The sequence below is a fragment of the Vombatus ursinus genome, unplaced genomic scaffold, assembly GCF_900497805.2.
Source record: "Vombatus ursinus unplaced genomic scaffold, bare-nosed wombat genome assembly UNPS02014812.1, whole genome shotgun sequence".
Classification (NCBI taxonomy): domain Eukaryota; kingdom Metazoa; phylum Chordata; class Mammalia; order Diprotodontia; family Vombatidae; genus Vombatus; species Vombatus ursinus.
Window position 1 is genome coordinate 50,034,050 of NW_020954590.1, and position 22,827 is coordinate 50,056,876.

General features: G+C 37.5%; 1 protein-coding gene across 1 annotated transcript in view; it reads left to right on the forward strand.

Moving 5' to 3' along the window:
- The window catches only part of LOC114053759 (GREB1-like protein), a 148,257-nt gene that overhangs the window by 48,033 nt on the left and 77,397 nt on the right, over positions 1–22,827 (forward strand). Inside the window, exon 7 of the mRNA XM_027876896.1 lies at positions 20,063–20,191. Within this exon, the coding sequence (XP_027732697.1) occupies positions 20,063–20,191 (129 nt within the window). The remainder of the gene's footprint in view (positions 1–20,062; positions 20,192–22,827) is intronic.

Genomic DNA, 22,827 nt, shown 5'->3' on the forward strand with positions numbered 1-22,827 from the left:
CTGGCCTTCAGAATCAGGAACCTGGATCAACGTCCTGTCTCTGACATATAGGCTGTAGGAACCCAGGCTCTTAGCAGCTCTCTAAGATGTTAAATTGCAGACTAAGTGTTAATCTATATTAGTAGAGGGAATTTTTTTTTAAATTGGAATTCCCTACACCAAAATAGATATATGTGTGTATACATATACCATGCCATACATACAGATGAATATACCCTCTTATATTCATGCATATGCATTGTACGTTGTATGTGTGTATGTGTAGTTTTGAGTGGGTGGTCACTATCAAGGAACTGTATAAAGCTTACATGTACATGTATACACACACAGTCACTGACAAGAAATTTTGTAAAAATATATTTGTGCCTATATGTATATATGTATGCACATACATGCATATGGCTATATATGCCCAAATCAAAACAAAATACAGGTTTTTTTTAACCCTATATACTTCTTGTAAACCAATTTTTAAATGTGGATGGATCTATCAGTTTTCTATCATTGTCTTCAAGGATAATGACAATCAGTTATTTAATTTAGATATGGTTGGTAAAACTGGTTATTTAAATTGCTTTATAGACCCTTCCTCACTAAATAATTACAGAATCCTGAGTTCTTTGCCTAACACTTAGAGAATGTGAGAAGAACGTATAAAGAATATGGTTTTAGCAGCTCCCAACCCCTAACTGTGCAGATTTTCTAGCAGCATGTAAATGATTTGGTAGTGATAGAGTGAAGTTTCCCAGAATAAATTATGCCCATTCTCATATTAATATATAGAAAGGGTAAAAACTGACCCTGGCCCTGGCCCTTGAAGCCCGCCTGCTGCCAACAAAGGGAAAAAAATTGACAAGAAACAAGGAATGGAAGAAGAGAGCAATCCAAGCAGTCCTTCAGAGTACCATCCCCTTTGATTTTTTTCAGAACTATCAGATGGTCAGTCTGGTCCTGGTGGCCACTCAGTAAATATTGTTGATTGACCAACCTAAAAACTGTATAAAATTCTGGCCTTCCTAAGAGTAACAGAGGAGAGGGCTCAGAAGATAGCCACAAAATAAGGTGGGGAGAAACAAAATGATCTGAGATCCTTTAGGTTGGAGAAGAGAAAGGTAAAAAAGGCCCTGACGGACATAACCAGTTATATAAAGAAGAGTGGTCATTCTTTCCATTGAGAGTAAAAGAAAGAGAAAGTCTACCTAAAGGACTTAAGTTTTATATAGGAAAGAACTTTCTTATGTAAGAGTTTTTTTTGTTTTTTTGTTTTTAAACCTAGTGACAGTTACCTAGGAAGGTTCTGGAAAGTTACTTCTGGGATCTTTTCCTGAAAAGAGTAGATTATGTTTTATCAGCATGATCCTGCTCAGAGAGCACGGGATGGGGCTTTGCAGAGTCAGAGCTCTTTACAGATATAAGATCACTTAATTAAATATATTGGTGGCAAACATAGCTGTATTTGAAGCAGCTCTAGTGAGATGATTGGAACAGGATTTTTTTCTCAGTGATTCCATCTCTATGGTCTTATCCTTAGGATTCGTGAAGTGGATTTTTGTTTTAACTTTTAGTGCCGTGTTGGTTAAGAAAGACTAATTTTGAAATTCAAAAGATGTTGACTCTTCTTAGTGAGGCCAACCAGGATAGGGGAGAGAACAGGACTTTGGACTGAGAAGGAGTGAACATTTGTTGACTCAGTAACTAGAGGGATGAAAAGTGAAATTTGGATATTGGCATTAAAAAATACTTCATTCTTACACCTACAGTAATTGTTGACATAGATGACTACACTAGAACTTTAGCTTTCTACCTGAACTGTGCTATTAACGTGGGACCCAAGAAATGGTATTTATAAACTACAGTGCTGATAACTAAGAGATAAGCAAAAAGCAGCACTGTGGTCCATGAGTTGGAGAGCTGGCCTTCAGAATTAGGAAGACCCAGATCCAAGTCAGCAACTCTCTTAAAACTGTAAATTGCAGATTAAGTATCAATCTATATTAGAAGAGGGAATTTTTTTAAACTATGAATTCCCTGCACCAAATAATTCACAGGAGCAGTCAAAGAGAAAAAAGGTAGAATGGAAAGGGTACCTTCTCTAGTATTAGAGGGTTTGGGTTAGAATTTTACTTCAGCTGCTTAATACCTGTTTGACCTTGGGCAAGTCACTTAATTTCCTTCTCATCTCTAAGATAAAGAGGTTGACTAGATGGTCTTTGAATTCCCTTTCAATTCTAGATCTATGAAAAATGATCATACTAAAAATAAAAATGGCACAAGAGCATAGTTTCAATTATGCTTAGCAAAATTGTCTTGCAAAGTTGAATGTTTTGCTCTAAGTAAAGAGAGTCAAGATTAGGGCTTTCGGGAATTAGCAGAAAGGCCCACCTATCCCAAAGACCGTGAAGGGCCAGAGGGAATAAAGTGACCTGAAAGGTAACAAGGGCCCATAGACTGATTTTAAGTACAAAGAGATATTCCCAGTACAATTATTCATATGCTTTTCAATAATAGCAGCATCTATATAACATTTTAAGATTTGCAAAGCATTCTACATATATTCTCTCATTGATCATCATGATAATACTGTGAGGTAGGTGTTATTATTATCTCCATTTTACAGATAAGGAAAGCAAGGCAGAGAGAGGTCGTGATCCAGTTAGTAAGTGTCTGAGGCTGGCTTTGAACTGAGGTCTCCCTGACTAAGTCAGTGCTATTCATTGCTTGTCCCAGCTGCCATCTAGCATCACAACAATGTAAAAGTGTGATCAGTTCATTTTAGGTAAAATTAGGTATTAAAAATAATTGCAGGATCAGCCCAGAAGACTTACTCAGAAGGAAGACTTCTTGAAAATGAGCCCTGTGAAGCTAGAAATTTCAGTTCCATAAATTTCTATACAAGGTGCTTGAAGCTTAAATAGTGATTCCTTGGTTCCTACAGATGCTAGGAAGAAGGAGATTATGGGAATTGAACATTAGCATTCCAATTCCCCTACAAACATTAGTCAGTGTTTACAAAAGGCACCTTGCCTGAGATAACAAGCTCCATCCTTTCTTAGGGGATTATATTTCTAATCGGCTAGGGGAGTACAATGTTTAAACAAATTTACGTTTAGCCGTGGCTTGTGGTCAAGGTTTCTTAGAGGGAGTGGTTTGGATCAAACATTGCATTCTATTTGGGAGAGGGAAGGAACTTTTATTTATAGTTTTTTCTTGACCCCAGTTTCCAGGGGTTTATAATAATTGTATGTATATATTTTATGTTTTGAGTACTGCTTTCCTTTTATTCTTTGCATATGGCTTTCTTTTCACTGACTTTTAATCAATCAGCTTGATAATTCATATTGTAACAAGTCTTTTAAAAAATATTCTTACCGTCCCCACTTTCAGAAATAGCATATGTCTATATAAAAATTCAACTTGATCAGGGAAACCATAGTATAATTCGCAAGAAAATTTTTCCAGTGTTGTTGAGGATTGAAGTATGGGCTTAGTAAATAACCAATGTATTTTCAAATAAAAGTATAAGAAAAAATTAATAGAATTAACATTTTGTGTAACTTACAGTTATGACATTCAATTCTATACATGATTAGAAATTTCCTGTAGAATTTATAAATTATTAGGACAGATGCTGCCAGGTGAGTAAACTTCCCTAAGCATAGGATAATGTGCTTGTTTGAGGGTCCATCTAATTCAGCAATGTGTGATGAGTGCCAAGTATGTGTTCAGTCCACTAAGCTATTACCTTGTGTTTTGGGTGATTATTAACTTATTGATAAGTGCTATCTTTTGTATATAAAGATGATACCAATCATTCAACATCATCAGTAGGACATTCAATTCAAGAATCATTTACTATGAGCTACTATACAAGGCTCTGAACTAAGTACTAGGAAATACAAACACAATAAGGCAAGGTTCTAGCCCTGATGGGGCTTGTAGTCCTGTAGTAGATAACAAGAGGCACACAAATGACTACAAAATGACCAAAAAAAAAAAAGTATAAGCAGGAAAGTTTTGAGAAAGAGAAGTTTATTTCCATTTGGAGAGTTCAGAGAACACATCATGTTCAGGGGGAGGGGGAGGTGTGACAATTGGGATGAGTCTGGAAGGATGGGTAAGATTTCTACAAGGGAGTGCATGAAGATAGGATTTTAGATATAGGGAATGCTATAAACAAAGCCGTGGACACAGGGAAGCAGGGGATGTATTTGTAAACCAGTGAGTGTGTGGGCTGGTTTAGCTGGTGAATAGAACAGGAAAAGGACCTAAGATAAGATTGGGATGTGATGTTAGGATGAGATAATAATAGTAATAGCTCAGATTTTATGTAGTACTTTCAAGATTTGATAATGGATTGTGGAGTGGATTGGACGAGGGGAGAGAGAGTGGCATCATTTAAAAGACTATTTCAGTAATTCATGACAGAGCAATGAATGAATGAAGAGGTAATGAAAAATGTAACTAGCATGGTGACAGTGGTAATAGAAAACAGGGGGCAACTACAGGGAATACATTCTGAATATGGAATTTGTAATATTTGACAATTGATTGTATTTGGGAGATAAAAGAGAGGAAGGAATTAGTGCACTGTACACACAAGGCCTCTGTAAAGTTGAAATAAAGAGAACAGTAAGTTTTCAAATATGGGTATTTGGGGAAATGGTGATGCCGATGGCAAAAATTAGCAAGTGTAGAGAAGGATATTTAAGGAGAAGTATAAGTATGGCATGGACATGACAAGTGTGAAGTGCCAGTAGAATATCTATATGGAAATATCCAATATTTGAAAATGTGGGGATGGAACTCAGGAGAGAACACAGGATTGGAGATACAGATTTGATAGTCATTGAATAGAGGTAATAGTTGAAGCTACAGAAATGAAGAGATTGCTAACAAACTATTATATATGAATATAATTTTATTATAAGAAATGAAAGATATGAAGAATTCAGAGAAACATGGGAAGACATGTATGAAGTAATACAAAGTTAAGAACCAGATCTCTCTCTCTCTCTCTTTTCCTCTCTCCCTCTCTCTATATAAACACATGTATATTTATTGATTACACATATACATATAAAGAGTAGAATAATGTTAATGAAAACAATACTAAAAAGCAACTGTATTCAGAACAATTTTGAATCTGCAAAACAGGATAAAACATACATCTCTCTCTCGTGCCTTAAATGTGAGAGTCTATGGGTTCGAAATGTTATATCTACTTGTAGACTTCCTTGCTTTGTTGGTCAGTCTTGCTTAATTGTTTTTCCTTGTTACTAGTTAGGGTTAAAAAGCTAGTGGGGGGGGAATAGGATGGTAGTGGGAAAATATGTTGGGAGATGACTGTGATGTTAAAAAAAAAAGAACTGTCACCTGTTTTTAAAATGGTGGTGAGAAATATATACCATGACTGCAACAGTTAGAAGAAACAGAAAAACCATTGTTAGTGAATGTTGAGAATTATTGAGGTCAAGCTTACCCCCCACGAAGAGATAAGAGAAGACACCTCTCTAGCTCCTCTGCAGAGCTGGGGGTCCACAGATGGTGAATATTGAATATTGCATCAGATTTTTTTGATGGGTTGATTGATTTGGCTGAAATTTTTTCTCTTCCTCTTTTAAAGTAGCTATTGTAAAGAATGGCTCTATGGAAGGGGGGAAGAGGAGGGAATCGGGGAAAATGTCAGTGATATAAAAATGAGAAATATCAATAAGAATATTTTTAAATGTTAGAGGGGGAAAGGAGGTGATGATTGATAGAGCTTAATCCTGGAGAAGGCAGAACATGATGGGAACAAAGGCATAGTGGAAGAGTTAGCCTAGACAAGGAGGAAAAGTACTAGTCCCTCTGAGACAGGAGAGAAGTAAAGATTCTGCATTATTTTTCTTTCTAGCTAGTGATAGAGATGTCATTGAGCCATGCGTTCACTCTCACTGATTCCCTTTGTGACCAATAGGATGAATTTTTCTAGGTTAACAGTTTTTATTAATTAATTCATTCAACAAATATGTATTGGTGGTTCATGGCATTGTGGTAGTCACTTAGAAGATAAAAAAGATAAATAATACACAGTCAATGTCCTCAGAGAGTCATCTTCTCAAAAGGGTGAAGAGTCAGCTATACAGTTAATATAACATAAATCTAACAGGAGGAGCAGGAAAAGAAGAAGAGGGAGAGAAGAAAGAAATTAAGTGTGATGAGACAAGATAATGGAGAGATCCTTTTAGCAACATAATAACTGAATCTGGACACTCCACAGCCAATCTAAATGCTTAGGCATCAGTCATCTGTATGTCTATAAAATCTAAAGGGTTACACCATTGTTGAACCTAGAAACTGCATATGGAGTTAAAAGAAACTTCTGATGTTGATTACTATCAACACACACATGCATTCATCAAAATAGTATGAATTTTTAAAATGACTATCAGGAATCAGAGGTATAGAGTGCAGACCCTGAGCTTGAAATATAATCTGTACATGAAATTGGCTGTTTCCTACAAGGCTTGAGCCTCTGTAGATGCTTCCTTAGAAGATTCCTGGGGTGCTGGTCTGGCTTGGTTTGAGATTGGGCAAGCACCCTCTGCTAAGATTACAGTTGGGAAGGAGAAAGAAGAGTAGATCCTCCTTGTAGGATCCTAAGATTTGGAGCTAGAAGAGACCTTAAAGGATATTGGGGGATGGGGGACTATAAGGCAGTCCAGGTTAAGTGACTTGCCCAGAGTCACACAGCTAGTAAGTGTCAAGTGTCTGAGGCAGGATTTGAACTCAAGTTCTCTGCCGGTGCTCTATCCACTGCGCCACCTAGCTGCCCCTCAAAGAAGACATTTTACAGATAAAGAAACTGAAGTTTAGAGAGGTCTCTATATTCTGATGAAATCACAGATCTGGGGGGAAGAGTGTCAGGTGCTAGTAACACAATCTAAATGAAGTAGTCTCTGTCCTCAAGGAGCTTACATTCTATGGGAGGAGGGTAGGGATGAGGTAGAACATGTACATATTTAAGTAAACACAAAATATATAGAAACTCTCTGAAGGTAAGACTTGAGGAAGATGAAAGACTCTAAAATTACTTTTAAGGTCATGCACTTGGGAGAGATGGTGATGCTTTCAGCAGAAGAAAAAATATAACATATACTACTGTTTCTGCTACGTTACACTGCTTTTCCAAGAAGCTGAGAGAAGGAAAAACTCTCTTCCATATGCTTCCCCCCTACCTCCAAGACCACCTATTTTCACAGCTTACTACTATAATGCTTCATTTGATTCTAAAAATATATGTTTTATTTACATTAATTTACATGAATAGCTTATCACTTAAGCAAGATGGTCATACAGATCATTAAATGTCTTACTAACTGTGCTTGATTTAATTTCTACACTAAAACTCTCTTCATGTGTTTGTGGTCTTCATGGTTAGTGGATCATAGAGCATGGTTTTTGCCTCATGATTGAGCAAAAGTGTCATGCTGTGGAGAGAGTTTTCTTTTCGGAGTCAGAAGACCTCTATGGGAATCCTATCTCTGACGGTTATCATGTATCTGACCTTGGCCCAGGATCTTAACCACCATGGACCAGTTTCTTTAACTTTAAAGTGAGGGGGTAGGGTGGAGTGGAACGCTGAACTAGATGACCTCTTAGATACTTTCCAGTACAAGATCTGTGATTTTACGAATTTCCCAAATTAGAAAAAACATAGTTCACACAGCAGGGTGTCTAAACTGGACAATAATCAATCAACCAGCAAGTATTTATTAAAAACCTACTATGTGCTTAAGTGCTGGGGATACAAGGTAGAGAAGAAAAGTATTTACATGGCATCTACTATGTGCCAGGCACTGGGCGAAGCTAATACTTACAAATATCTCATTTGATCTTTACAACAACCCTGGGAGGTAGGTGCTATTGTTATTCCCATTTTGCACTTGTGTAAATTGAGGCACACAGGTTAAGTGACTTGCCCTGGGTCATACAGCTGGTGTCTGTGGCTAGTTTTGAACTCACATTTTCCTTACTCCAGGCCCAGTGCTTTATCTGTTGTTTACAAGTACAAAGGATGAAATAACTCCTGCTTGTATTGAGCTTACTATTCCAGTAGGGTAAACAAGTACATATAAAAATACATACAGAATACAACATAAAGTGAATAAATACATATACATACATATGTATGTATGTATATATATACATACATGCATACATATACACACACACACACATATATATATATGGAAGAGGATACTAGTAATTGGGAGGACCAGGAAAGACTCCATGCAGAAGATGATGCCTGTGTTTTATCTTAAAGGAAGAGAGGGATTCTGTGAGGAGAAGGTAAGGAGGGAATGCATTCAAGGAATGGAGGGTAGCCAGTACAAAGATATAGAGGTGGTATTCTCTATGTGAGCAATGGAGAAAAGGCCAGTTTGTCTGGGCCACAGAGTGCTAAAAGGAGAGTAATATCCAGTAAGGCTGGGAAGATGGGGTGGGGTCGGGCTGTGCAGGGCTTCAAATGTTAATGAGAGATTTTTTATTTTATTCTAGAGTCATTAGGGAGCCAGTGAAGTAGGGGAGTCACATGGTCAGACCTACACTCAAGGAAAATTACTTTGGCATCAGTATGTAGGATGGACTGGAGTAGGGAAAGACTTGAGGCGGGGAGATTAGTTAGGAAGCTATTCCAATAATCTAGGTGAGAGGTGATGAGTACCTGAACTAAGATAGTAACTGTGTGAGCAGAGAGAAGGGATCAGATGCAAGAGATGTTGTGAAGGGACAAATGTCAATATTTGGCAACTGATTAGATATTTGGGGTGAAGAAATGAGGAATCCAGAATAATGCTGAGATTACCAACCTGGTAGACTGAAAGTCTGGGAAAGTCAGGAAGAGGGGAAGGCTTAAGGCTAAGATGAGGAGTTCATTTATGTTGAGTTTAAGATTTCTCTGAAATATGCAGTTTGAAATGTCCAGGAGGACATTGGTGATATGGAACTGAAGCTCAGGGAAGAGACTGAAGCTCAGTATATAAATCCAAGAGACACCTACATAGAAATGATAGTTAAGCCCTTGGGAACTCATAAGGTTACTGAGAAAGAGTATTGAAAGAAAAAAGAAGATGTTAGTAGAGAACCTTGTGGAACACTGACAGGGATGTGATATGGGATGATGAACCAGTAAGGGAGACTGAGGAATGGTCATACAGGTAGGCGATAAACCGGGAGAGAGTAGTGTCATGAAAACGCAGGGAGGAGAGAGTGTCCTGGCGGTGAGAGTGGTCAGCAGCGTCAATACAGCAGATAAATCTTAATCTGAAATTATTGCCAAAAAGTTATTAAACTGCATATGCCTTATACCCTTTGACCCAGCAACACCACTACTAGGTCTATTTCCCAAGATGATTAGGGAAAAAGGAAAAGAGCCTATATGTTCTAAAATATTTATAATAGCTTTCTTTGTGGTGGCAAAGAACATGAAATTGTGGAGATGTCCTTCAATTGAGGAATGACTAAATGAGTTGTGGTATATGATCGTGATGGAATACTGCCGCGCTATAAAAAAATGATGAGCTCAGTGATCTTAGAAAAACATGGATAGACTTGCACAAAATAATGAAGAGCAAAATGAGCAGAACAAAGAGAATGTTGTATACAGTAACAGCAATACTGTTTTAAAAACAACTTTGAGTGACTGTCATTTTGACTATTATATATGCCCAGATTAACTTCAGAGGACCTATGAAGGAAGACACTATCTGCATCCAGAGAAAGAACTGGTAAATAGAAGTTTGTATGGAATGAGTTTACATATAGATATATACCTATACATAGTTGTGTCTAATGGTAGCCATCTCTAGGATGGGGGAGAGAAAAAAAAAGTTATATGACAACTTTATTATATATTTAAAAGGAATAGCAAGTTGTGAGTAATAGATATGTAGTTTTATGTGCAATCATCTTTTTTTATTCTATGTTATGAAAATGCTTGTGTTATTGCATAAATTAAAAATAAAAGAAAAAACATAAATATTGAAGGATTAAGGTTAAGAAAAGAGTATCATATTTGGCAATTAAAAGATCATTGATTACTTTAGAGAGAGTAAAACTGGGTGATGAAGTTGAAAGTCAGATTAGAAAGGGTTGAGGAGTGAGTGAAAAGAGATGAAGTGGAAGCAGCTGAGTATAAACAACCTTTTCAAGGACATCGGCTCAGAGAGGGAGGAGAGAGATAACATGATAGCTTGAGGGAGTGAGAGGAGAGTTAATTTTTTTTCAAGGATGGAGGGAAGTTGGGAATGTTTGAAAGCAATAGGAAAGGAGCTGGTTGATAGGGAGAGGTCGAAGGTTCAAGAGAGAGGAGGGATAATTGAGGGTGCAATCTGCCAGAGAATACAGGAGATGATAAGATCAAGGTCAGATGGTTTGACCTGGGCAAGGAGAAAGGCTCCCTTGTTGTGAGAGACTAGGGGAAAGGAAGAGAAATTGGATGATGGTATCAGTGGGTTTTGAGGTGAAGATAATGGGAGAAGACACATCAGATGGCCTCATTTTCTTTTTCAGTAAAGAGACAAGGTCATTAGTTGATACAGAGTAAAGGTAGGGAAGATGGGAGCAGGGAGCTTGAGGAGGGAAGAAAAGATTTGGAATAGCTTCTGTAAGGAGTGGGATAAGGAATGGGCAAGAATGTATTTTTTAGTTTCAGATTTGTTATAATATGTAAAATGAAGTTACCTTTAATCATGTAAGTCAGTCAGCCAGTCAGCAGGCATCTAATAAGTGCCTACTATGTGCCAGGCACTGTGCTAAGTGTTAGGGATACAAAGAAAGGCAAAAGACAGCCCTTGCTCTTGAGGAGCTCACAGTCTAATGGAAGAGAACACGGAAAAAAAAATACAAGATAAATTGGAGATAGTCAACAGAAGAAAGGTACTGGCACTAATGGAGGATCAGAAAAGGGATTTTGTGGAAATTTGTGGAAGGTGAGACTTTAGCTGGAACTTGAAAGAAGCCAGGAGGTAAACGTGAGAAGGGAGAGCATTCCAGGCATGTGGGATAGCTAGTGAAAACACCCTGAGTTGGAAGATAAAGTGTTTTGTATTAGAAACAGCAAGGAGGCCAGTTGTCACGATATCATAAAGTATATAAAATATAAGAAGCCTAAAAAGGTAGGAAGGGGCCAGGCTGTGAAAATCTGTGAATGCTAATCAGGATTTTATATTTGATCCTAGAAGTGACGGAGAGCCACTGGAGTTTATGCAATGCCATTGTCATTTGATCAATGACATGGATGACGTGGTCAGATTTGTACTTTAGACAGATTACAGCTGTGTGAAGGGTGAACCAAAGTGGGGAAAGATATGAGGCAGGGAGACCAGCCAGCCAAATATTTGCCGTATTATTGACGTTATGTCCAGATGTGAGGTAAAGGTAACAATCCAACACCTGTCTTTTAAGTCCTTTATATATGCCCCTTCCGTTTTGAAGAGGAATGGTCTTCCAACTGGCAAGTATACTGTAAACATAGCAAAGGAAGATTGGAGGCTGAGATACATCAGAAGCTAGTAAGAGAGGATTGTGCTGCTTTAAGTATACTTGTGGCTCCAGGTCCAGACTAATTACTGAAGGAATTTATAGATAGTATTGTAGAACTGCTGTTGGCAATCTTTGAAAAATCAAGATAGTAGGAATAAATATTAAGCCCCTTTTCTTTAATATTTTACAGTACTTCAAGAATCTATTCTTTCCTTCCTGGGGATACTTCCTCCACTGACACAGATTGTAAACCCTCTATTCTTATTTGATTAGGAGATGCTATAGCCAAAAAATTTTAATCACTATGTAGACAACCTAGTGATATTCTGAATTTAGGCTTGTCCTTCAGTGGCAAACATCAATTGCATTGCTGAGTCTATCCTTGAAACCTTCCTGTACTCTTATGTTATTCCAGGGCTTGTCCTCTGCTGGCAGAGACCCCAGGACCACAACTGCAAGACAATGAGAAGGTTAAATTCTATACCAAGATTTTAAAAAATCAGCTGTACAAGTACAATTTGGAAAGATGATTTTAAAGCAGTTTGTGTTTAAAAAAAAAACCCACAGGGAAATGTTTCCCAGACTGTGCTCTATGTACCCACTGTATGTCATATTCTATGAGAAATTTTCCATGTTAGTAATATGATCTCTTCCAAAATATTCAGGAAGAAATTATGCATCAAAATAGTCAATGAAAAAAAAATTAGTGCAAAAAAATTTAATTTGTTCAATTTTGCTCCAGAATACCCTGACTCCATTTGTCTCGTGGGTATTCTATACTCTGAGTGTATTTCAAACCCCAGAATGTTCTATGACCCGACAACTTGGGAAAGGGCATAGGAATTTTAGCTAACCAAAAGATTAGTATTCAGATGTGCCAGTGGGGATGGAGTAGATATTTCCACTGCTTCCTAGCTTTATGATCATGGATAGCCAAGTCTCTTAACTAGTTTCTTCATCTGTAAAATGGGGATAATAATTCTTTTGTAATGCTTAAAGTGATGGAGAAATGCGAGTTATCATCATCCCAAACAGAGGGAACCTTAGGAGTGTGTGTGTGTATACATACATTCATGCCTATATACACAGGTACTCACCTAGTGGGAAGCATAAATGGCCTGAATATGTAGATATATGTATATATGTGTGTATGCATATACATGTATATATAGACATATAGACATACACACACACACACACACACAAACACAAACACAAACACATACATATAGTTTCACATACCGGGTTAGATCCTTAGTTACCTGAAAAACTTCTGTGCAGAATGACTCATTCCCTGGTGATCCTAGCTAACGGAGACTTTACTGTAGTATGATATGATGCAAAATAAATCTTCTGGTATGGGTCAGATGACCATTTGATGAGAATGTTGTTGAGAGTATTCCTATTTTTGAAGCACTGTTGCATAATGAATAGAGAGCTGACAAGAAAGAACTGGGTTCACGTCCCACATCTTCCACAGGCTGACTCTGTAACCTTACCTGGGCAAGTTATTTAAATTCTCAATGCCCCAGGAAATTTTCTAAGACTATAAATTGCAGAGTAGTTTCCGGTTTTCATTGTTAGAGGGTTTCCTCTACAGGTGTTTCCTCTACAACAATTAAATCACAATTCTAGACAAAAAAAATTCTAATTTAAGCATTATTTAATTTTAAATGACCTTTAAGATCCCTTTCAACTCTGAGATTCAAAATTCTCTGATCATGAAGCATTATTTTGACTGTTTCATTTATAAATAATTGCAGGAAAGAGAATCTAGAAAAGAGTGAGATATGCTATAATGTTGAAATGAGAGATAAAAGTAGTTTGACAGTAGATTCAGAATTGAGAACAGAAAGGAAAAAGGTACATTCAGAGAAACTGAAGAAGACTTCAGCGTTCGTTGCTTGGGGGCCAGGACTATTGACCGTATGACTGACAGAATCTGGGTGAGGCAGAAAGTAGGGCTGAAAGGATAAGAAATTTTGTTTTTGTTATGTATAGTTTGAAATGACAGTAAAATACCCAGATTGAAATACCTCAGACTGAATTAAATGAAAAGTGACAGCATATGACGTAAAGATTATGATCATTCACTTTTAAAAGTCAACGTTTTCTGACTTCTCTATAAAGTCTCATAAAGACCACTGACATTATTGTATTTCAATGCTAATTAATGTTTAATTAATTTGTCCCTTATCCTCCCATAATCATTTGTATCCTCACCCATAAATTTGTTTGAATTCATAAATAATGCAAAACAATTACATACATAATGAGCCCTGTAGAAAACAGTAACTAATATAAAGTGAGAAACATGCCTACAGACTTTCCTATAATGGATTTAAAGCTTTTTTAATGATGTAATCAATGAAATTATTATAATTTGATTTTTAATTTACTTGTGCAAATCTTATCAACTGCTTATAAATTTGGCGGTTCTGGCTACAATTAAAGTTCATAGTTTTTTTCCTTTGACTGCTAAAACAGATGTGGATACTTAATCTAAGGTTCCAACCAGTCCCACCTAAGGTTATTGTTAGAGAAAGAGCAGGTATCATGAGACCAGGTAATACTTTTCCAGCTGAGAAGCAGGTAAAGTCTCTGCCTTTGAAGAGATATTTTGAAGAAGGCTTCAGCTTGGAGAGTGGCCAAACTGCTGGGTTATTAATGTAGAGTGAGGCAGACGTTACCAGAGATAAAGGCTGCCAAACTGAGAGCTCCAAGGCAAGAGGCAAAGCACAGATCAGAGGTGTGCAGATCACAAAGCTAGAAATACAGATGAAGAGAGGTTATCTAAGGTGAGATTAGAAAGATCAGGAAATTCAAGTTCTACAAAGTCTCAAACAGTTGGTAAAACTCAGAATCATAGGAGGCATTTACATATTTTCATATTTAGGAAGGAGACATCAGCATTCCATTTCTTTGTTGTTGTTCATTTATTTGAGTCCTGACCAACTCTTTGTGACTCCATTTGGGGTTTTCTTGGCAAAGATACTGGAGTGGTTTGCCATTTCTTTCTCCAGCTCATTTTACAGATGAGGAAACTGAGGCAAACAGGGTTAAGTGACTTGCACAGGATCACGCAGCTCTTATGTGTCTGAGGCCAAATTTGAACTCGAGGAGATGAATCTTCCTGACACTAGGTCAGGAACTCTGTCCACTGCGCCACTTACCTACCCTCTTCTAGCTTCCCCTGAATTAGATTCTGCTGGACAGTTCCCTGCTCCCACAGGTTGAGAATCTGCCTCCCTCTAAGGAAATGACTCTCTCTGAATGGTAGCAGATACCCACTTGGTACATATGCATAAATACTTATGATAAGATTTTGTTGGTCAAAACCATAGCCTGTTTTTTTATCCTTCTTTTTTACAATGTTCTATGTTCATTTATTTTTAAAATTTTTTTATTAATTTATTTTGATTTATCAACAATCACTTCAATAAACTTTTGAGTTTTAAATTTTTCTCCTCCTCCCTTCCTGCCTCCCTCTCCAAGAGAGCACACAATCTGATATAGGGTATACATATACATTCCTATTAAACATTTTCACATTAGTGTTGTTGTAAGGAAGAATTAGAACCAATATGAGGAACCCCCAGAAAGAGGAAACAAAACTCAACAGAAGAAGAAAATAGCAAATAGTATGCTTTGATCTGCATTCAGACTCCATAGTTCTTTCTTTGGATGTGGATAGCATTTTCCATCATGAGACTAAGTCAGTCAACATTAGTCATCACACAGTGTGGCTGTTGCTGTGTACAACGTTCTCCTGGTTCTGTTCACTTCACTCAGCATCAGACCATACAAGTCTTTCCATGTTTTTCTGAAGTCTGCCTGCTCTTCATTTCTTATAACACAATAATATTCCATTGCATTCATATACCACAACTTGTTCAGCCATTCCCCAATTGATGGGCATCCCTTCAATTTCCAGTTCTTTGCCATCATATTTTTGTACGTGTGGGTCCTTTTCCCATTTTTATGATCTCTTTGGGATACAGCCCTAGAAGTGCTATTGCTGTGTTAAAGAGCATGCACATTTTTACAGCCCTTTTATAGCATAGTTCCAAATGGCTCTCCAAAATAGTTGGATCAGTTCACCACTCCACCAACTATTCATTAGTGTTCCAATTTTCCCACGTCTTCTCCAACATTTATCATTGTCCTGTTTTGTCATGTGGGCCAATTTGATAGGTGTGATATGGTCCTCAGAGTTGTTTTGATTTGCATTTCTCTGAACAGTAGTGATTTAGAGCATTTTTTATATGACTGTACATGGTTTTAATTTCTTCATCTGAGAACTGCCTGTTCATATCCTTTGACCATTTATCAGTTGGGGAATGCTATGTTCATTTAAATTGATGAGTTTTACATTAAATGTGAACCCATTCCATAACTCCTACAATTTGGATTTTTACCAATTTTTAATTAGAAATAAAAAAGCTTGGGGCAGCTAGGTGGCACGGTAGAGTCAGGAAGACCTGAGTTCAAATCTGGTCTCAGACTAGACATTTGACACTTACTAGCTGTGTGACCCTGGGCAAGTCACTTGACCCCAATTACCTTGCAAAAAAAGAAGAAGAGTTAATATAGCTTTTTAAATTTCTTCTTTTTTTTTTAGCCTGAAAAAACCAACTGACTTCCCAGAACCAACTTTCTTTCAACTATTGTACCAAACTCATTGGCAAGCTTTGGAAAGAGAGAGACAATGATGTAGTGCAGTGGTATCAAACTCAAATAGAAAAGGGGCCACTGAACCATACATAAGGATCCCTCTGGGTCACATTGACTTAGTGAACAACATTTTAACATTATCTATGTTCTGTTATTTTAAAATTTATTTTGTTAAATATTTCCCAATTATATTTTGGTCTAGTTCTGGCTATACTCAGAAATGTTGTATAGGGAATGCTAGACTTGTAGAAAGGAAGAACCAGGTTCAAACCCTCTCTTCTTTACTAGTGACCAAAGGCAAGTGACTTAAGTTTTGCCTGAATTTTTGGCAAATCTCTATGACTAAAAGGTATAGAAGGGTTGCTGTCTTCATGTTGGTGTTCCATCAGTAAAATCATAAATCCTTCATGTATTGGATGTAAGTTTTAGAAAAAGAAAGGGACTATCCTGCTGTTTTGAAGTTTTGAAAATCTCTTTGTATTTATAATTATTAAATTCTGAAGAAGAACTTAAAATTAGTCCCTGGTGGTACTAAATGCTTGTGTAGGTAGATACGTGAACTCTCTTAAATTTAACCACCAGGTGCCATTGACAGCCAGTCACCTGATTCTGGTTTAACTCTGAAGACCTGGTTCCTAGGCAGTCCCCACCCTCATCTTGGTAGTTTGCCCATATCTCACTGTGCAGAAGTGATGAGAGTAAGTGCTGTGTTCAGGTTTTCTGAGTGTCACAGGCCTCAGCTCCATCTGTGTCTTTCCCTGTAGGATATTCCTGACTTGTTATCAAAGGGCATGGGATTGTGAATTTACCAAATCAGTCTCAGTGCCCCACCTACCTATAAAACCTCACCTTCTTTCTAAACAAAGTATATTGAAGTGAGTTCTGGTCATGTGACCTTGGCATAATGTCACCATCCACCATAAAAACAGATAAGCATGCTTGGCTACTACCTAGAGTTGTTTTTACTCTTAGAATAGAATTGATAAACAAAGATTACATAATAATTAGAACACAATGCATTATAATAATAATAATAATAAACATCTACCAAGCAACTACAAGCCTGCCATTCACCTATACTCTGGAAGTTACTACCCAAAGGATTAATCCGGGGCACCTAGGTGGCACAGTGGATAGAGAACCGGCCCTGGAGTCAGGAGTACTTGAATTTAAATCCGGCCTCAGACACATAACACTTACTAGCTGTGTGACCTTGGGCAAGTCACTTAACCCCATTGCCTAGCCAAAAAAACAAAAACCAAAACCAAAGGATTAATCCAAACCAGGAGTTCTAGGAAATACAGTGCAAGTGTTTCATTCTTCATAATTATACTTTCTTCGAGTGAGCAAAGGAAAGTCAACAACTTGGGTTCTTCAGGAAGTTCAGTTCATTCATCCAGCAGGGCCAGTCATTGCATGAAGAAACAGAAAAGTCTAAACTAATTATCTCACTTCAGCCTATAGTGTGGAATTTTAGAATCTGGTGAGAAATGGATCTCATGAGGATTAGTGCTGTCTCCAGTCTGAGCTCTTTAATTGTTAGCTTTCAGCCTCACCCTGCCCAGTGTGATACAGAATGAGTAGACTCAGCAGCCAGTCCCAGGAAGGAGTCATGTTGGCATCAATATCATTTCCCTCCTCTAAGCTTGAACTTGATCCTAGCACCCCTCTGCCACAACAGCATCTTGTCACTTCCTGTGACCACCTCCTCGTTCGTTCTGCCATCCCAAGTTCCTACTGTTCAGTATGGAGGGGAAGGGAAGCAGCTGTAGAATGAAGAGTGTTACACAAGCTGTCAGAGGATCACGTAATGCCTTACTGTCCACAGTGCAACAAATATGGCAATGCAAAAGCCCCTCAGATTTCAAGGGAAGAATATGACCATCTCTGTCCTGGGAAGAAGTAGCAAACTAGTTTAGGCATAAAATAATTTTTAAAAATATTTCTAATATAGTACCAACAATAAAACTGCTCTTTAGTGAGCTTTTCTCAATAAACCTCAAAGAACTTTAATATATTTAACTATGGACTAGTATTTCTCTTAAGAGTCTGACCTTCAACCCCCTTTGGCTTGTTTCCTGTGCTAGCTGAACAAGTTGTCCATCTTCGAAGTCAGAGACTGGGACTGTGCTCAGCCTTGAAAACTCCATCTGGCAAAACAGTCTTTATCGCCCCATGGCTTATCTCAGGCGAGGAGTGAATGCTGTCTCAAAAGTGAACTGTCTTGAATTGGGCGTGAACTAAAAAAAAAACTTAGAAACCCAACAAATTAAAAAGCCTCAATTAAGCACCAGAATAAAAATCCTGACAATCAAGGAAGAGATTAATAAAATAGCAAAAAATAGGATTGAAAAGGAAATTAAACTAGGAGCTTTTTTGAATAACATAGATAAACAATTAGCTAACTTGATTTAAAAAAAGCAAGAAGAGAAAAACCAAGTTCCCAAATAAAAAATTGAAAAAGGAAAATTCACAGCGAATGAAAAAGAAATGAAGGATATTATTAAACTCTATTTTTTGCCCAGATTCATGGAAATAAAGCTGATAACTTAAATAAAATTGGCGAATAATTTCAAAAATGTAAAATATTTTGAGTCCCAGTCTCCAAAAAAGACAGTCCAGGAGGCATGTCACTTTGGGGATACGTGTTTTCTGCCGGTGTTCTTCAAATCGTACTTTTACGTTTGTGCTCATTATTCCATATATGCTGTGTATATTTGCAGGAGAGTACACCCCGGTTTAATGGCAGGGAATGTTTTGTAGTTCCTATTCAATGCTTTGTCAGTTTAGTAAATACCTTTGTTCTGATTGTGTCTACTGACTGATTGTTAAAGAGAAATGTGACCAGTGGAGGCTTGTGAACTGTAGTAGGAGGAGCCTTGGCCCATGGACTGACCCTGGAACCTGGGAGTAGTAGTTGCCTCTGAGGACTCAATCTATGAGTATGCTAATTGTAGGAGTAAACTTGGAAAGGGATGTTATGTATATTATATTATCTAAAACTATATCTATTTACTTCCACAATACATATATTTTTACATAACTATCTTTAGTATGTATACTGTATCCCTAATTCTCTTGTTCACTTTGAATTATTTCATGTGGATATTTTGCTAGTGCAGCTGGTGGCCCAGTGGATAGAGCACTGGGCCAGCAGTCAGGAACACCTGAGTTCAAATTTGGCCTCAAACACTTACTAGCTGTGTGACCCTGGGCAGCTCACTTAAGCTTTGTTTGCCTCAGTTTCCTCAACTGTAAAAAAAATTAGCACCTATCTTACAAGATTGTTATAAGGATCAGTTGAGATATTATTTGTAAAAGTCCTTAGAACAGTGCCTGACACATAGTAGGTGCTATACAAATATTTATTCCCTTCTCCTTCCTTTTTCCCTCTATTACTTAAGATTTTTCATAGTTATTATTTTTATGGCAATAACTATGTTGATGTATTTTCTGTTCCTCAACCCTTGGAACTTTAGATTGTTTCTAATTGTTTTGCTATGTATAAATTTATATTAAGATACTTACATATATGTGTTTGTATATATATGTTTGTGTGTGTGTGTATGTGTATAACACACAAGTCTAAGCAAAATGCAGGTCTTTTTTTTCAGGCTGTATCCCAATAGTGGGGTCAAAAGGTAGGACTAGTTTTGCTGCTCATTTTGTACGTGCCAGATTACTTTCCAAAAAGGCTACGCTTATTTTCATTGCCACCAGCAAATGCATGCATGTACTTCTCTCCCTTCCCCCAGCCTAGCCATCATTAGGCTTTATTAATTTGATTTATTTTGGCTAGTCAGCTATTGTTTTAAATTATATTTTAAATATTATTAGTGAAAAAACTTCTTTCTTTTTAAAGACTCACCAGTCCTCAGTCCAGCTAATTCAGCTGTTAATTTAAGTGGAACTCAGGATCTGCCCAGGAACAAGAACCTTGTGAAACCACTGGCTTTATCTTTGCAGATTGTAGGGAAGACGTTCACTTCAGGTAATGTTTTCCTTGCTATTTCAAGTCTCCTGTAAAACCATAGTCCAGAAGGAACTTGTTGTGGAACTTTTTGTGACAAATTGAAGAGTAAAAAGCTATATGCCTGTTTGCCAAATGAAAAAGAGAGAAAGTGAGGCTTAGTGGCCTGAAGCCTTGTGTCCTCTGCATCATGCCCAGAGAATTGTCCCCTGTGGCTTCTGACCAGCCAAAGAGATATTTCTTCACTTGTCAGTGAGTGCTCAGGGAGCCTTCCGGTGGTCCATGTAACAGAAGAACCTCAAAGACCCTCCACCTTTTCTGCTGCTCTCAGTGAATTTTAGAGCTTGCTAAAGGATGGGTGTAAAGCTAGGATCCTGTCTTTGAGCCTCTTAGCTTTGTGATTCCAGGCCTAAGGCCCCACAAAAGCTTTCGAAAAGGCTAGTCAACTAGGATAAAAACACCATCTGGATGAAATTTGGGAACAGAAAGCTCTCAAATTCCCAGCATGCAGGACTACTTAACAGTCCCTTAAGTCATATTATATAGTCCTTTGTATCTTTGTTCTGAAGAATGTATAATCAGACTGACAAGTCTTAATTTATATTAATTTGGGGGCAAATCACTTCGCCTCTTTTTGCAAAGTTACATTCAAAGTTTCCTCTTTGTAAAACGAAGGAACTTGGATTACACTTTTGCAGCTAGGTGGCACAGTGAATACAGTGTTTGACTTAGATATATTGGTATCTGTATAATCCTAGGGAAGTCATTTACCCTCTCTCAGCCTCAGTTTCCTCATCTGTAAAATGGGAACAATAATAAATCCGTGTCCCTGGGGTTGTTGTGAGGATTAAATGGGATAATGTATGTTAAGCTTTTTGCAAACCTTAAAGCACTATAGATAAATGCTGGCTGTTATTCTTATGTGGGAATTATGCTTCTTCCAATACTAATTCCTGTGAAAGGAAAGATTTCCTTTGACTCTCCCATGTATTCTGTTTCCTTGACTTGATATAATAAAAGAATATGCCTGTATCAGGGAAGCTACCTTCTTATGATCTGGAACAATGTTTATCTTTAGGACTAAAGAGGAGACAAGTGTTAGGACTTAATCATGCAAAATCTTAGATGTGGAAGGGATCTCACGATCCATCAGGATCAATACATCCCTGAAAAAAAGAATACCATATTCAGCACATGAAATGATGGTTATTCCTCTTTAACTCCAAGAGCTAGAGTGCCAGAGAAACCAGTGCCTCCCAAGACAGCCTAATCCACTTTAGCACAGCTTTAATTGTTAGGAATTTTTTTCTTACATCAAACCCAAATCTTCACCTTTGCTAGGTCTACCCATTGCTCCTAGTTCTGCCCTTTGGGCCCACCCAAAATAAGTCTGATCCCTCTTCCACATGACCACATTTCAAACACTTGAAGATAATTATCATGACCTTCCAAAGTAATCTCTTCAGGCTAAACATCACCAGCTCTTTAAGTCATCTTCTTGAGGCCTGATCTCAAAGCCCTTCACCATCCTGGTTGCCTTACTCTGGATTCTACTCAACTTATCAATGTCCTTCCTAAAAAGTGGCATCAAGAATTCAACAAGATATTCCAGATTTGGTCTGATCATGGCAAAATACAGAGACAGTCATCTCCTTGTCTTGGACACTATGCTTGTCTTCATGTAGTGTTAACTTTCTTGGCTACCATATTATACTCTTGGTTCTTACTGAGTTTGGAGTCCAATAAAACCCCCAGATCTTTTTTTTACAAGAATTGCCATCTAGAAACACCTCCCCCAGTTTGTACTTTGAAGAGTTGTAAGGCTCTGTATTTATCATTGTTAGATTTCATCTTATAAGATAGCTCAGTGTTCGTCTGCCACGATCTTTTTGGATCCTGACTTTTCCATTCAGATTGTTGGCTATTGCACCAGGCTTTGTGTCATTTGCATATTTGGTAAGCATCCCATCTATATCTTTATCCAAATTATGGTTAAAAATGTTAAATGATATAAAACCAAATAGAGATGCCCGGTGAACTCCACTAGAAACCTAATTCCAAGTTGACATCGAATCATTAATGATTACTCTTTGCAACAGGCCTTTCAGATAATCTCTAGTTCAGATAATTATATGCTTGTGTAGTCCACACCTTTATTTTCCTGACTAACAATATGAATGACTTTGCCGGATACTTTTTTAAATCTTGATAAGCCATATCCACAATATTCCCTTGATTCACCAGTTTGGTAATTCTGTCAAAAAAGGAAATGAGGTTAGTTTGGCATAAGCTATTCTTGATAAAACCATAATGGCTCGTTGTCACTAAGAATTCCCTGTCTAATGTTTCTTAACCGTCTTTATAATAACCATAAATCTAGAATTTGGACAGGTACCAAATGGAAACTCCCTGACCTATATTTTGCCACCTCCATTTTTAAAAACAAGGACAAAGTTTGTTCTTCCTGAGCTCTGCAGCACATATTCTTTTCATCTTCATCTCCTGTTTATCTTTAAAAATAGTGGTTGAGCAGTCACATCCATCTTTTTTTCATTACTCTGAGATGTAGCTCGTCTGAGTTTAAAGGCATTTGCTCATCAAAAACAGATACGTACCCTCTTCCTATACTCTTAGTTATCTTACGTGTCAATAATTAT